The sequence below is a fragment of the Carcharodon carcharias genome, chromosome 3, assembly GCF_017639515.1.
Source record: "Carcharodon carcharias isolate sCarCar2 chromosome 3, sCarCar2.pri, whole genome shotgun sequence".
Classification (NCBI taxonomy): domain Eukaryota; kingdom Metazoa; phylum Chordata; class Chondrichthyes; order Lamniformes; family Lamnidae; genus Carcharodon; species Carcharodon carcharias.
In genome coordinates this window covers 27320219-27337766 of record NC_054469.1, presented here as the reverse complement: position 1 = coordinate 27337766, position 17548 = coordinate 27320219, and the positions used below count along the sequence as shown (strand labels likewise).

The 17548-nt window shown below is 39.8% G+C and overlaps 1 protein-coding gene across 10 annotated transcripts in view; it reads left to right on the top strand.

Moving 5' to 3' along the window:
• Window positions 1-17548, top strand: part of kmt2ca (lysine (K)-specific methyltransferase 2Ca) — a 471931-nt gene that overhangs the window by 283932 nt on the left and 170451 nt on the right. For all 10 annotated transcript variants that reach the window (XR_005942627.1, XR_005942628.1, XM_041184363.1 and 7 more), the window contains exon 15: window positions 12845-12961. Coding sequence is in view for 8 of the 10 variants with exons in the window: in XM_041184363.1 (XP_041040297.1) it covers window positions 12845-12961 (117 nt within the window). In the remaining 2 variants the exon portion in view is untranslated. The remainder of the gene's footprint in view (window positions 1-12844; window positions 12962-17548) is intronic.

Here is a 17548-nt window from a genome sequence, read left to right as displayed (position 1 = left end):
TGGCAATGGAAAAGGACAGGGAGCAATCCAGAGTAAGAATAATTAACTGGGGGAAGCCAACTTCAGTGGTGCAAAAATGGCTCTGACTGGGATCAATTAGAATCAAAAGTTGTCAGGTAAAACGGTATAACAATGGGTTGCTTTTGGAGAGGAGAGTGTTTGTGTACAGTCAAGGTACATTCCATGAAGTGGAAAGGCAAGGCCAATGAATCCAGAGCTCTCTGGATTAAATGGAGATTAAGATGAAGAAAAAGTCTGCTTATGACAGATGTCAGGTGCATAATACAACTGAGAACCAGGGTGAATATAGAAGGTTCAGAGGGAAATTGGAAAAGCATATAGATGAAACAAAGAGAGTGTATGAGAAGAGACTGGCCGCTAATATAAAAGGGAAGTCTAAAGTCTTCTATAGGTATATAAATAGTAAAAGGGTGGTAAAAGGAGGAATGGAACCGATTAGGTGCTAAAAACGGGATATACATATGAGAGCAGGGGGAATAGCTGAGGTATCAAATATACCTGTCTTCACCAAGCAACAAGATTCTGTGCAGGTCATAGTGAAAGAGGAGGTAATTCAGACACTGGAGGGCTTAAAATTGGAATGGAGGTGGTATTGGATAGGCAGTCTGCACTTAGAGTTGATGAGGCACCAGAGGCATTATGGGATGCACCCAAGGATATCGAGGGAAGTGTGTGTGGAAATTGCGGAGGCACAGGCCATAATTTTCCAGTCTTCCTTAGACTTGGGGGTGGTACCAGAGGACTGGAGAATTGCAAAAGTTACACCCTCCTTCAAAAAAGGATGTAAAGATAAGCCCAGCAATTTACACACCGGTCAGTTTAATTTCAGTGGCGGGCAGGCTTTTGGAAATGATAATTTGGGACAAAATTGGGTAATTATGGATTAATTAAGGAAAGCCAACATGGATTTGTTAAGGGCAAATCATGTTTAACTAACTTGCTGGAATTTTATGATGTGGTAACAGGGAAAGTAGATGAGGATAATGCTGTTGATGTGGTGTATATGAACTACCAAAAAGGCATTTGATAAAGTGCCACACAACAGAATTGTGAGCAAAGTTATAGCTCTTGGAATAAAAGGGACAGTAGCAAGATGGATATAAAATTTGCTGAGTTATTGTAGACATAGGGCAATGGTTAATGGATTTATTTCAGGCTGGAGGAAGCTTTGTAATGGAGTTCCCCAGGGGTCAGCGTTGGGACCCTTGATTTTCCTGATATATGTTAATGACCTAGACCTTGGTGTACAAGGCATAATTTCAAAATTTGCAGATAATACAAAACTTAGAAGCTTTGTGAACTGTGAGAAAGATAGTGTAGGACTTGAAAAGGACATAGGTTGGTGGAAAGGGCAGATATGTTGGAGATGAGATTTAATGCAGAGGTCTGTGAAGTGATTCATTTTGGTAGGAATAAACAGAGACAATATAAAATAAAGGGCACAATTCTTAAGGGGTTGCAGGAGTAGTGGGACCTGTGTATATGTGTGCATAAGCCATTGAAGGCGACAGGACAGTTTGAGAGCCTCATTAGTAAAACATATGGTATCCTTGGTTTTATTAATTGGGGCATAAAATATAAAAACAAGGAAGTTATGTTAAACTTGTATAAGACAATGGTTCTGCCTGTATTATAATATTGTATCCTGTTCTGGGCGCAACACCTTAAGAAGGATTTGGAGGGAGTGCAGAAAAGATTCAAGAGAATAGTTCCAGGGATGATGAACTGTTACGTTGATAGATTGGAGAAGATGGGACTGTTTTCCTTGGAGGAGAGAAAGCTGAGGAGATTTGATAGAAGTATGCAAAATCATGAAGGTTCTTGAGTAGATGGGGAAAAACTGTTCCTATTGGTCGAAGGATTGTGAACTAGAGGACACAGATTTAAGTTAACCGGCAAAAGGAGCAGTGGTGACATGAAGAAAACTTTTCCATGCTGAGAGTGGTTAGGACCTGGAATGCACTGCCTGAGAGTGTCTTGGAGACAAGTTCAATCAAGATATTCAAGAGAGTATTGGATTGTTATCCGAAAAGGATGAATGTGCAGGGCTACTGGAAGAAGGTAGGGGAGTGGCAGGACGTGAAATGCTCCTTCGGAGAGTAGGCGCAGACACAATTAGCTGAATGGCTTTGTTTTGCACTGTAATAATTATGAGATACTGTGATCTAACTGTTTGGATTAAATTTCTAGGTCAAGATGTACTTTTAATAATAGTGGAAAGTGAGGAGATGGCAGATGAATTGAACAAGTGTTTTGCATTGGTTTTCCCTATAGAAGGTACAAGTAACATGAAATAGAAGGGAGGGAGGAACTCAGGAAACTTACAATCACCAGGGAAGTGATATTGAGCAAATTGTTGGAGCTGTGGGCTGCTAAATCTCCGGGTTCTGGTGGACATTATCCAAGGGCCTTGAAAGAAGTGGCGAGTGAAATAATTGATGTGTTGTTTCTAATTTTCTAAAATTCCCTAGGGCAGAAATTTCCCTCCAGCGGGGGCAGGAGCGAACCCGATCAGCGCCTCCGATCAGGGTCGCACCGCTATTTTACATGGGTGGGCCAATTAAGGTCCACCCAGCATGATGTGCGCCCAGAAGCGCTGAGCGCTCCCTGTGCGGGCAGAGGCAGGATTTCCTGAGTCGGGGCCTGCACTTTTTCCTGAAAGAGCGCAGAAATCTCCCTGAGGCACAGAGGTGCCTCAGGGAGATTAGTTTAAGGTTTAAAAATGTAAATGAAGAAATGTCCTCTCATGTGACAGTGTCACATTAGCTGGGACATGTCAATGAATTTTTTCAAAATTTTTTATTTAATTATTAAACCCTTCATGCAACCTAATCCCACCTATGGATGAGGTTTCATGAAAAATACGAAGGCCATCTAGGCTCTTCGCCTGCCTGCCAACCTTAAGGTTGGACGGGCAGCATTCTTAACTACTTTAATTACTTTTTAATGGCCTTAATAGGCCTTTGACAGCTCAGCGGGTGCACGGCCAACTCAGCTGCGCACCCGCTGAACTGACAACCTAAATGACGCTCAGTAACATTGGGACGCATGCCCGATGTCACTACGTTTCATTTTACATGTTGACGAGTGGGCCCTGCCTCCACTCACCGACCCAAAAATTCTTGCCCTAGATTCAGGGAAGGTTCCATTAGACTGGAAAGTAGCAAATGTAACTACTTTATTCAAAAAGAGAGGGAGACAGAAAGCAAGAAACTACAGGCCAGTTAGCTTAACATCATAGGGAAAATGTTAGAAGCTATTACTAAAGATGTTATAGAAGGGTACTTAGAAAAGTTTAAGGCAGTCAGACAGAGTCAACATGGTTTTGTGAAAGGAAAATCATGTTTAACCTATTTACTGGAATTCTTTGAAAGAGTTGTATGTTCTGTGGATAAAGGGGAACCTGTAGATGTACTATACTTAGATTTCCAGAAGCCATTTGATAATCACATCAAAGGTATTGCAGAGAATAAAAGCTCATGGTGTAGGGCGTAATATATTAGCATGGATAGAAGATTGGCTAGCTAACAGGAAACAGAGGGTAGCCATAAATGGGTCTTTTTCTGGTTAGTGGGATATAACAAGTGGTGAGCCACAGGGATCAGTGCTGGGGCCTCAACTTTTTACAATTTACATAAATGACTTGGATGAAGGGACAGATAATATGGTTGCTAAATTTGCTGATGACACAAAGATGGTTAGGAAAGTAAGTTGTGAAGTGGACACAAGGAGGCCACAAAGTGACATAGGTTAAGGGAGTGGGCAAAGATCTGGCAAATGGAATATAATGTGGGCAAATGTGAAATCGTGCATTTTGGCAGGAAAAATAAAAAAGAAGCATTTTATCTAAATGGTGGGAGATTGCAGAGCTCTGAGATTCAGAGGGATCTGGGTGTCCTTGTGCATGAATCACAAAAGACGAAAACAAAAACAGTAAATGCTGGGTTTTTCCAGTTGTTTTTGTTTCAGATTTCCAGCATCCGCAGTATTTTGGCTTTATCATATTTGCATAGGAATATAACCTCAAAGTCACTCCAGGGCATTTATTATTATACATTTATTTATGCAGGTACAGCAAGTAATTAGGAAAGCTAATAGAATGTTACCATTTATTGTGAGGGGAATTGAATACAGAAGTAGGGAGGTTATGTTTCAGTTGTACAGGGCACTGGTGAGACCACATCTGGAGTACTGTGTGCAGTATTGTTCTCCTTATTTAAGGAAAGATGCAAATGTGTTAGAAGCAGTTTAGAGAAGGTTTACTAAACTAATACCTGGAATGGACAGGCGGTCTTATGAGGAAAGGTTGGACAGGCTAGGCTTGTATCCACTGGAGTTTAGAAGACCACAAGGCGACTTGATTGGAACATATAAGAAGATCCTGAGGAGTCTTGAAGGGGTCGATATGGAGAGGATGTTGCCTCTTGAGGGAGAATCTAGTACTAGGGGTCACTTTAAAAATAAGAGGTTGCCCATTTAGGACAGAGATAAGATATTTTTTTCTCTGAGGGTTGAGTGTCTTTGGAACACCTCCTCAAAAGGCAGTGGAAGCACAGTCCTTGAATATTTTTACAGCAGAGCTAGATAGATCCTTGATTAACAAGACGTTAGGCAGGAGGTTATAATCAGATCAGCCATGATTTTATTGAATGGTGGAGAAGGCTTGAAGGGCAGAGTGGCCTACTTTTGCTTCTAGTACATATGTTTAAAATAAAAGTTTTATATATAGGGGGAATGACAGGCTGAAACCATTGTGGGGAAAAGAAGCAGAGCCCTAGGTGCAGATGGATTGCAGCTGAGAGTAGGGATTAAACAAAGTAGCTTATGTAATTGATCGTGTTCTAGTGAGCATCTTTTAAGAATCACTGGAAGCAAAAGCTTCCAAGGATAGAAGAAAAGATATTGTAATGTTAATCTATAAAAGGGGGCAAATCAATACCCTAGAGGACTACATAGTGGTCATATCTATAATAAGGAAGGTACTGAAGAGTACTCAGAAAGAACAGACAAATTATTCAAGGAAATATTAAAAACTCATAAATGTTTCTTCACATAAACAGATTGGAAAATCTGAAAGAACAATACTATTATTCCAGTTGGAGGAAGCTTTTGAATGCAATCCCTGAATTTAAAAGGTTTACCAAAGATTCAGTTTTATTGTGCTAAACACTGTTAGAGTAGGAAGGATACAAGTAAGAAAAAATTGATCTAACATTTTATGTATATTTGCTATACAAAGACTCCCTAAATAGATGGGCTGTAAAGAATTGCACCCTCCATATTGCATGCAGAGACTTAGATAACTGATATTTATTCATTTTTAATATTTCTTCATTCACTGGATGGGGACATTGCTGGCAAGACCGGCATTTAAGTTAATCTCTAATTGCGCTTGAGAAGGTGGTGGTGATGAGCTGTCACCTTGAATTGATGCAGTCCATGTGGTGCAAGTACTCTACAAAGTGCTCTTAGGGAGAGTGTTCCAGGATTTTGACCCAGCGATGATGAACAGTGAAATATTTCCCATCAGGATGGTGTGTGACTTAGACAAAAACTTAGAAATGGTGCTGATCCTGTGCACCTGCTGCCCTTGTCCTTCTAGATGCTCGAGGTCGCAAGTTTGAAAGGTGCTGCCGAACCCATGCCAAGTTGCAGCAGTGCACCTTGTAAATTGTACATATTGCAGACACGTTTTGCCAGTGGTGGAGGGAGTGAAAGGTGTTAGATACTGTTGAGCTTCTTCAGCGTTATTAGAGCTGCATTCATCCAGGGAAGTGGAAAGTATTCCATCACAAAGAACAAAGAAAAGTACAGCACAGCAACAGGCCCTACGGCCCTCCAAGCATGCGCCGATCATACTGCCCATCAACTAAAACATTTTTCACTTCCAGGGTCTGTATCCCTCTATTCCCATCCTATTCATGTATTTGTTAAGCTGCCTCTTAAACACCACTATTGTACCTGCTTCCACCACCACCTCTGGCAGCGAATTCCAGACACTCACTACCCTCTGTGTAAAAAACTTGCCCCACACATCACCTTTATAGTTTTCTCCTCTTACCTTAAATCTATGTCCCCTAGTAATTGACTCTTCCACCCTGGGAAAAAGCTTCTGACTATCTACTCTGTCCATGCCATTCATAATTTTGTAAACTTCTATCAAGTCGCCCCTCAATCTCCGTCACTCTAGTGAGAACAATCAGAGTTTCTCCAACCTCTCCTCATAGCTAATAAACTCCAGACCAGGCAGCATCCTGGTAAACCTCCTCTGCACCCTCTTCAAAGCCTCCATATCCTTCTGGTAATATGGCAACCAGAATTGCATGTAATATTCTAAATGTGGCCTAACCAAGGTTCTATACAGCTGCAGCATGACTTCCCAGCTTTTATACTCAATACCCCTGCCAATGAAGGCAAGCATGCCATATGCCTTCCTGACTACCTTATCCACCTGCATTGCCACTTTCAATGACCTGTGGACCTGTACACCCAGATCCCTCTGCCCGTCTCCAACCGATCTATATCCCGTTGTATCCTTTGACAATCCTCTTCACTATCTGCAACTCCTCCAACCTTAGTGTCGTCTGCAAACTTACTAATTAGCCCAGTTATATTTTCCTCCAAATCATTTATGCAAAGGTCCCAGCACTGATCCCTGTGGAACTCCACTAGTCACAGCTCTTCATTCAGAAAAGCACCCTTCCATTGCTACCCTCTTCTATGACCAAGCCAATTCTGTATCCATCTTGCCGGCTCACCTCTGATCCTGTGCGACTTTACCTTCTGTACCAGTCTGCCATGAGGGACCTTATCAAAGGCCTTACTGAAATCCATGGATATAACATCCATTGCCCTTCCATTGTCGATCATCTTTGTCACTTCCTCGAAAAACTTGATCAAGTTAGTGAGACACGACCTCCCCTTCACAAAACCATGTTGCCTCTCACTAATACGCCCATTTGCTTCCAAATGGTAGTAAATCCTGTCACGAAGAATCTTCTCCAATAATTCCCCTACCACTGACGTAAGGTTCACCAGCCTGTGATTTCCTGGATTATCCCTGCTACCCTTCTTAAACAATGGAACAACATTGGCCATTCTCCAGTCCTCTGGGACCTGACCCATAGCCAGTAAGGATACAAAGATTTCTGTCAAGGTCCTAGCAATTTCCTCCTTTGCTTCCCTTGGTACTCTGGGGTAGATCCCATCTGGCCCCGGGGACTTATCCACCTTAATATTCTTCAAAACATCTAACAACTCTTTTTTGATCTCAACATGATCCAGGCTATCTATACACTCTTCCCTAGACAAATCGACCGCTAAGTCCTTCTCTTTGGTGAGTCCTTCACGCTCATGACTTGCGCCTTGTGGACAGACTTTGGGGAAGATGAGTCACCTGCTGCAGCTTTCCTTGTAGCCACAGAATTTGTGTGGCTAGTCCAGTCAAGTTCCTGATCAGTGATGACCCCCAGGATGTTTATGGTGGGAATTTGACAATTATAATGCTATTGAATGTCAAGGGAAGGTGGTTAGAGATCTCTTTTGTTGGAGATGGTCATTGCCTGGCACTTGGGAATGTTAATTGTCACACCAGCCCAAGCCTGAATGTCATCCAGTTCTTGCTGCATATTGACACAGCTGCTGCTTGGCCTAAATAGCCAAGTGGTTATGGTACTGGGTTTGTAACCCCAAGATCAAGAGTTCAAATCTCACAATGGCAAACTATGAAACAATGTAACTTCATCTGAAACAGATGGAAACGGGTTTGTACTCGAAAGAGTTGACACAGCTGCTTCAGTATCTGAGAAGTCATGAAGCTGAGAAGTCATGAATGTTACTGAACAATCATCAGTGAACATCCCCACTTCTGGCCTTAGGATGGAGGAAAGGTAATTGCTGAAGCAGCTGAAGGTGGTTGGCCCTAGGACACTACCTTGAGGAACTGCTGCAATGATGCCCTGGGACTGAAATGACTGCCCTCCAACAACCACAACCATCTTCTTTTGTGACTCCAACCAGTAGAGAGTTTTCCTACTGATCCCCATTGACTTCAATAATTTATCTACCTTCAGTAGATAGAAGAGAATATGTATTTCATGAACAACCCATAAAAAGCATGTTAGCTCTTTACTGAGGCCTCTTAAACTTTCAGTGGAAGGGTGCATCATTTCATATTTCCACACTAAAGTACCTCGTTGCACCAGTGCAACCTCTGATCCATGAGAACTTTCCTTTTCCATACTTTCCTCATTGTAGTGTATTAGTCTAGCTCATTCCTTTGCATGTCTTTCATCCTCTCATTCCTCTCTTATATGCCTCTTTGAGGCTTTCATACAAATAGAATTCTTTACCTTGTACCTTGGAAAATTTTGGCATCAGATACTGTGAAGGGTGAATAGACACCATCTTGAGGCCTTCTCAACTATACATGGACTGGGACTTGAAAGAAGGAGGAAGCCGATGTCACTGAAGATGTACACTTCAAGAACTATAAAAATGACAAAGGTAAATTAAATGTCTGCTTGTTGTTTAATATGATTTAAATGTAAATATTTTCAGTGCAGCCTGACTGTAAGGAATGGATAACATTTTACCAGTACAGTATATGTCTATGGAATTATCAGCAGTGCCAAAGCAATTTTGTTAATTGTTGAAACAATAGCCAGAACAGTGAAATACCAAAGATTTTTAGCATGACTTTTATATAAATATGCACTTAACATTTTGTAACTTGGGTCCATCAGCATAATAACCAAGTGTTAGGTGCCTCACTTTGGAAGCACTGTTGTGAACTCTAGGGCTGACTCATCAGCATCAGAACTGGGAGCTGGCTCAAGAATCTTTCCGGAAAGCTCTCTTACAGAACTTTAAAAGCTATACATAGCAAAAAGGAAGAGGATTGCTAGTTTTTCATTAAGTGTTCAATAGATTGACTCAAAATCCAATGAGCTCTGCCTGCCATGCCCAACCTAAATTGTGGTTTGTGTCCACGTGAGTACTTAACTGGTTGTGCCAGTCTGCGGATTGACAATAGACTTATTCAGCAGGTATATATTCTTGCCCTGCAGCCTTTGGAGTAACTGTGGATTTGTGAAAGCCCACTGTTCATTTCATGTAGTCAACTTGTCCCCATGCCTGTTGTTGCACCCACCCCTTCTGCAGTGTACCTCAGAAAAGGCTCTGCAGAGGATCTCTCAACAGCAAAATCAGTTCTCATGCTTGATAACACAGTGTGATCTCTGCTCCCTTGATGTGCTTTCAGTGCCTGATATTAGTTCTCCATCACTTAAGGATTTAGTATCCATTTTTACTGTTCACATTGAGTGAGGTCATTGCCTAAGGAATGATGAATAGAGCTGCAAGAAGACTCTTAACTATGGGGTCAAGATAATTGAGGGCAGGCTCGATGGACCTGTTGGTTTTGTCTTTTCCATTGATTTTTGAGTTGGAATTGGTGCTCACGCCAGAGAGGACATTGGTTCATGTAGTTTAACCGCCATTAAGGAGCAAGGGCCCTGTATTCATGTGAACCAATGACATTCCAAACTGATTAAAGTAGACTTTATTACTGGTGTTTACAAACCACTTGTATAAAAGGTGAGATCACAACATTTATCTGATTGACCCTTCAGAATGTGAACTGCCACATGATTGTGTATATTCTGGAGCTTTGGGGCTTCTTTGGCATGCATTGGACATTTTTAGCATTTTTCACTTTGTCTTATTCTGAAATTCTGTACTGTTCATGAATTTCTTCAAATCACTATCAGACATCGCCCTGTCTTTACACCTCTGAGTAATTTTTCTGATTTTATGCAACGCGCCTCCGAATTTAATAGATTACTCATTGGAATAAATATGGTTGCCTTTGTCGTTTAGCCTTGAACACTGTTTTGTACTCTTTGCTACTACTTGATGTGTACTTCCTTCAGTGTTGCTGGATCAAAATCCTGGAACTTCCTAACAGCACTGTGGGTGTGCCTACAGCACATGGACTGCGGCGGCTCAAGAAAGCTCATCACCACCTTCTCAAGGGTAAATAGGGATGGGCAATAAATGCTGGCCGAGCTAGTAAAGCCCACATCCTGTGAATGAATTAAAAAAAACTTCTAAAGCATTTTTTCCCCCAAGATGTGGGCCGCATTCTATTTCCCTATCCTTAGTTGTCCTGAGAAGATGTTAGTGGACTTTCTCTTTGAACCATTGGTTGATTCTCTAGCCAGGAAGACCAGTCACTTCATCTGTTGAACGCCTCTGTGGTAGTTAAATATTCTTCATGATGAGCTGATGGACAGGGTAGGCTACATCCTATCTGGTTTCCATGCCTTGTAAGACAGTGCATTTTCTTCATCTGTTATCTGGTGTTATAAACTTAAATTCAATAGGCAGTTTGTGACAAACACTGTGGACTCCAAACTTGATCTTCCACTGGAGGAGGGTGGGGGCAAACAGTGCTGACCTGCTTGAAGTTTGTGCGTCTTTAATACAGCAGTAAAAAATATTTACTTTCAACAGTTGCCAGTATTCCATCTGGTAGTTATGTCTTGTTTGCTTATTACTTACCCCTATCCATGTGTGTTAAGAGTTCAATAGTAAATAGTAAATAGGAGATCATTACAACGGGGATAACCTGAGTGTGAAAGGTCATACCTCCTCACCAGCAACGATACATTTGTTCGAATGAAAGAATATCAACAAATCCCATTAAAAATAAAGATTGTGTCATTGATGACAGTTTTGGTGCAGCAACGGCACCAGCGTAGCTTAAAATGATTTTCAAATTCCATGTGCTGCTGAATAGTTATTTCACACAAATGAAGTAAAGGTTTAGGTTTACATATGAACTAAAAGCTTTCCAGGCACCAAAATTCACATAATTGCCCATCATTTGGCTCATTATCCACAATTCTGATTTCATTGGTGAAAACTGTAGCAATCAAATGGATGATACAGGGGGTTGCATAAGAGAGAAAATAAGTTAGTGAGGGATAGGACGATATAATTATTGCACTGAAAAGTGCACTGATTATGGTTTTCCTGCCACTCAGATTGGTGATTTCAGTTTATTCTACATGTTTAGGTAGACTAGTGTTAATATTCATGATCAACTTAAACAACAACTGAGACCATATGTGTAAGATAAATGTATAATCTCTGGGAACATGGTTTACTTATTTGAATTATATTTTACTTTTTTTAGCTGCTTAATTATTCCAAACACTAATTCAAACTATCTGAGTATTTAATCCAGAATTCTCAATACCTTTCAGGTTGGGAGATGCCTTGAGATGTACTGGGAGGTCTCAGCTGAGTTTGATTGTACATGACTTGCAGCACAGTAGCAAATGATGGTTTTTATTTCTTTAAATAAGATTATGACACTTGGACGTTTGCCTCACCTTATTCATGCTCTAAGAACTGATTGTCACTTTGAAGGTCCTTTTTCATTTTAAAGATGCTACTTAAGACACTACTTGCAGTCATTTTTGCCCGGTATATTTATTTTAGAACTTGACTTTTTTTTCCCCTCCCGTGTAATCGGCCAAAGGTATTCAGTGATAAATTCAAGCAATAGTGTGCTGGGAATGTGTAACACATTTTATTTTATGACTTCACATTGAAGTTATGCAATTTGTTTCACCCTTCTGTACAGTTAGAATTCAATCAGAACATCATTTACTTCATAAGATTTAGTTTGGTATGAAATTTATGATGCTTTTCTGACAGGACACAGTTTTTTGCAGGGTATATTCACTGGTAATGATCATTTAAACTCTGAACTTTTACTGAAATTTGGTGTTTGTCAGTTGTGAAAAATTGTGCCTGACAACTGCTAGTGCTCTTCCATCGAACTAGATGTTTTCGCAGCTTATTTTTAATTTATTAATTTTACCTTGATGCATATTATAATGTTAAAATTAAAGGAGCTGTTTTTTTTATTGTTTGGAAATATAATTTCATGTGTCTGTTTTTCTCTTGAGGGTCATTTGATGAATTATGGAATGCATCCTCAATCACCTGTGTTGTTTCCTGGTTGGACAGAGTGATGAATATGATTGTGAGCCAACATGCTCATCATTGTAGGCTGTAATGCCAGAGTCCAGTTGTGGATGGATTGGAAACACCTACCATCTGCTTAGCGTGTTCACAATCAAAGAACCAAAAGATCTTCCATCTTTTTAATTTGAAGTGTATTCTTAGTTGGGGGAGTGGGTTTCGGGGGTGGGTATCAGGAAGCAGAAAAAGCTGGAAGTGCACAGCAAGTTTGAAAACTAGGGTTAATGTTTCTGATGCAGATCCATCATTGACTCTTACCTCAAATGCTTCTTGAAATCCCATCTATGAAGATTTGTTTCCTTTACAGATTATCAGCAGCTGCATTTTTTTGCTTTTAACTTTTCTTACTTTTATTAAAGTGCTTGTGATAGGTTGGCACTGTCAGCAATTTAGTCATAAGAAATGTCAGATCAAGAAAGGCAGTTCATTTAAGTTAGAGTTTCTCATTTTCATGCACAAAATGAGACTTTAGGACAGAATGTTTTAATTTTTCCTTTACCCACCTCTATCTTGGCAGATTGCATTTGCAAAATATAAATAAATAAATTGATTGTGGGGTGGCGATTTTAGTCCCTTGGCGTCATATACGCCTTTTTTCATAGTCTGATTTTGCAATTTTATTTACTGAAAACTTCATGCATTCCAAGAAAAAATGTTGTCCTAAGCTTTCTTCTTTCTTTTTGCATATTAGTTTTATGTTTAGTAGTTAAGTTTATTTTGCTGGGGGTTTCCCCAATTACATCTTTTTTCACCTACCATATCCTAGGGCATGTGGGCGACAAATACCATGAGTTCCCCTACCTGGTCTACAGACAGTTATGAATTTCGGGAGAGTATGGTAAAAACAAAGCAACCTCAGAGCACCATTTGGAACATCAAAGTGGTAATTCATATTATTTCAGATTTTTATTCCTTTTCCGTTTACGTTTGGCTGGGTCTTTCTATTGTATCCGATAAGGCAGTAGAATGATTTTTTTGTTCCTTATTAGTTCAGCCTTCTCATATGACATGAATTGTAGCTGTTCTGCATTGGAGAAGATGATTGTTCCTTCAAAAACTAATGCTGCTTTTGACAGGTGATGCATTCCTTCCTCTATTATAAAAGTAATTCTGCACATAAGGAAGCACAAGTTGGGGAATCAATGTGCTCCTGTTGTAGTTTTGTCTCCCAACACATGCTTCAAGCACAGCTTTGTTTCTGGGGTTGTGGAATTTCCAAATGTCTCTCCCTGAACCATGCTGCTAGTTCTTGTTCACCTGTGTCGATAGTATACTGATTTTGCTATGCGTTCTAGAAAAGGTTAACTTTTCCCTCTACTTTTCATCATTCAGTTCTAGAAGATTCTCTAGATTTTTACTGTAGGACAGTTTCTTTTTGAAAAGTCACAGTGAAGCTTTAATTTTATGGGGTTAATACAACCTACTTCATGTAATGCATAGGAGTTATATAGTGTCAACAGCACAAAAACAGGCCAATCAGCCTAGCTTGTCTATTCTTGATTATACTCTTACACGAATCCTTCTGCCATTTTTCATCTAACCCAATAAGCATACCCTCTGTTCCTTTCTCCCTCGTGCTTATCAAACTTCCCCTTAAATGAAGCCATGCAACTTTCCTCAGCTGCTCCTTGTGGTACATAAGAAATAGGAACAGGGATTACACCATATGGTTGCTCAAGCCTGGTAATGTTTTTCACATTCTTATCACCCGCTGAGTAAAACAGTTTCTCCTGGATTCTTCACTGATTTTATTGCCTCCAGTTTCAAACACCCTGTCAACTGCAAACATATGCTCTTCATCTACCCTTTCAGTATATCAGAGACCTCTATCAGGTGCTCTTTCTCACATCAGTATCAGCCCACTAATTAAACTTTTCAACACACCTTTAGTACCTGACACTAACATTCCACTTTTGATATCGGGGCTGATTCTCCTAGACCCTTTCCAGGGCAGTTTACACTATATTTTGAACCTTATAATGTAACTTTCACAAGTTTGAAACTGTTTTCAAGTTCAATTCATTACGTTCTTATTTGCTGAAAAGCTATCCTAAGTACAAAGATACCTAAATTAAGTCCTCTGGATGCAGAGAAGGGAATCTTGTTCCAATTTACCATGACTTCCAGCTCCAGTTCAGGTAGTGAATTAGGCTTAAGCATGTAATTTGGAGGAAAACTAAGCCAATGGATAATCTGTTTGGAATTCCAGTTTGGAATTTGGAAGCCAATAGTAGTCATGCATCTGCTAAACTTCATGTTTCCAATTCTGAACAAGTAGCTGAAGTACATCTGTTAACTCATATTTTTCATATTTAATTTGTGTGCAATGGTTAATCACTGCACTTTTGGCACAGTCATCAGCACTGCAGGGTCTGCATAAGTTGCAATTTGGACGAGCATGGTGCACAACAGAAGGAATTGGCTTTAGCTGCTAATCTCCATCTCACTGACATATCACTCACTCCTTCCTAAAGGTGTGTGTCCTGTCATTGTAAGAAATATTTTTGGTGCACAACTGGCCTTTCTCTCCCACAGTGACGAACTGCTACTATAGCACCCTAGTGTGGAAATAACTTTCAGTGAAAAGATAACCTAAGAAGGCTCCATGGAATCTTTCCAAAATTCAAAATGGCTTTTTCTTCTCTACCTCTTTCTCCATCCCTGCCCCAAGGTTTAGTGGATAAATATACTGCCTGGCGTGATAGGGTACCTTACAGACCACAAAGGTCTCTGGTTCAAGTGTAAGTCAATGTGGAGTTCACACCTTTCAATCAGGTTAATGGAAGAAACACCATATTTATTCTGGAACTATGGTACAAACCACCTGTTCCTTCCGATCTTCAATGTTACTGTTGTGAGCTTCTGCTTTCCATGCACATGACACTATAAATTTAAGCAAACCTTGACAGTTGTTTGGTCCATTTGAGATCAACACTTGTAAATCAAAATTACTTAATAGTTAAGTACATCCCTTTTTGAACACAGAGCAGGACTCCCCAAAGATCAAAACCTTGTGTTCGTGAAATGACCACTTCATGAGCCAGCACATATAGGGTTTCTCTCAAAACTCCTGTAAGGCACTTACTTAGAACAGTTTACATGCTTTCACAAAATATTACTTCTTGACTGATTAGCTGCAGATGATGTGTTGGATTGCTCCAAGTTGTCCTGACCATAACTGAGCCTCTCTGCCAATGTCTGTGCTAAATTTGGACTAATATTTTTATGTGAAGGTTGAATGAATGAGAACAATGTTGCAGTGGTTATTGCTTTACTAATTCTTTGAAAGATGTCCAAATTCATAATACAAATATGTCACTCCAGCTGTTTTAGATTGTGCTTTGGTATTGTTGTCAAAAAACTAAAAAGCAGTCCAAAACAAGAATCTTTTATTCAGTAGTAAGGAAGCAGCGAAGATCAAAATTGCAGTGCTAAATATATTCTTCTTTCTTGCCCTTGGTGTCACAGTGAAATGATAATAGTCCCTTCAGTATGATGCACTTTAATTAATCTTGATAAAATATGCAGCTTATTTTCTTAATCGGACCACTTTCCTCAAGTAAATTATTTAAACTTCTTTGTCCTTTTCTTAAAAATTTCTACCGATTTCTCCTCAGACCTAGGAAGCATTTGTCAATTGTCCTCTTGATTAAAACTGAAATATCACCATGGTCTATTACTAGCCAATTAGAAGATTCTGTAGTAAATATTCTTGGGACTGAGTTGGCAGATTGCCATTGTCATTGACACAGCATGTTACAGCCATTCCAAAGGACATTCTTCTATTTGCTGCTTTAGGTCTCCAAAAGAACAAAGTCACTACATCATCACACTGACCAGCTTCGTTTAAAATCATTCTCTTTGATTTTAACTAATTTAATTGGTTTAATTAAATAAAACTACCTTTCTTGTGAAATATTTAAAAAGAAAAACACATGTTACAACATTGGGCAGCGTTGTATTTGTCACAGTATCTCAGTATTTTTGCAGTGCAGAAGGAGGCCATTCAGCCCATCGAATCGCACTGGCTCTCTGAAAGAGCATTCCACCAAATCCCACTCTCCTGCCTTATCCCCATAGCCTTGCACATTCTCTCTTTTCAGTTAGCAATCCAATGCCCTCTTGAGAATGCATTGATTGAACCTGCCTCCACCACCCTTTAGGAAGTTTGTTCCAGAATCCAACCACCCCCTGGGTGAAAAAATTTTTCCTTGCATCATATTTACTCCTTTTGCCAATTATTTTGAATCCATGCCCTCTAGTTCTTCATGTTCTCTTGAGTGGGAACAGTTTCTCACTATTTACCCCTCAGGATCTTCAATATCTCTATCAAGTCTCCTTTCAGCCTTCTTTTCTCCAGGGAAAAGAGTCCCAACCTCTCTGACCTATCCTCATAGCCACAGTTCTTTATCCCTGGATTCACTTTTGTGAATCTCCTCTGCACTCTCTCCAATGCTGTCACATCCTTCACATGGTGCCGAGAACTGGACGCAGTCCTCCAGATGAGGCCTAACTGTGATATTTTTTTCTGCATAGTTAACATTTAGAATTTCAGAATCTAGCCTAATAGAGAGCATTGCTTCTCTCTTGTTTTCAACTGATGTTAGAATATCTCCAAAATCCATCAGATTCCAACAAGAAGCACCCTGATCTCCAAGGGAAGTAGCTCTGACCAGTCCTGCTTTTTCTTGGACAGAATTGGCAGTTGTTCTTATTTGTAGCCTTAATCTTGTTTTCAGTGTTTCTTTTAAAAAAAAATGACAGTATATTTCTAACAGTAGAATATGCAGATATTATTGCTTCCAATTTAAAACACCTTGACTTAAAATTATAGCATCCTTCTTAATATGGCTGCTACCCATTTAAAGTTCTGTACATCCAATCATAAATACTTGCAGAAACTGGTATTTACTAGTTATTATCCTTAAACTTGTCTTTATCCACAAGAGCATATTAAGCTGCTGTAAAACACAGGAAAGTGATCCTTGAAGGCAGAGTGCCTGTTCAACAGACTTGTGTGCACGGTGATAGTCTATATACCAAATAGTTCTAGGATTAATCCAATATAGGAACACCAGTCAGGATTGATTCCATGCCATTTCATGTGGCTGAGGAGAAATCATCAGGCTGTGAAACATTTCACAAGAAATCTTAATTTCTTGTCCCAAGAGCTTAGTAATATGATACCTCCAGCACTATTATCTGTCTCAAAGTTCAGTCGCAAAAGTATCGATCTCGTCTTGGATTACTGCTAAAGTTATATTGATCAATGCCTTATGCAGTCAAATCTCTGCTATTGTGGGAGTGTCTAACCAAGAAACTTTACTTCCCAGTGCTGCAGCGACTAGAATGAACACAGGGATATAATTATCTGTGAGAAGTTCTTGAATTAAGAGATCTCCCCAGTTAAATTCAATATTAGATTGATTTTGTCAGCTTTGAAGACCTTGGTCATTTATCCCATGTATTT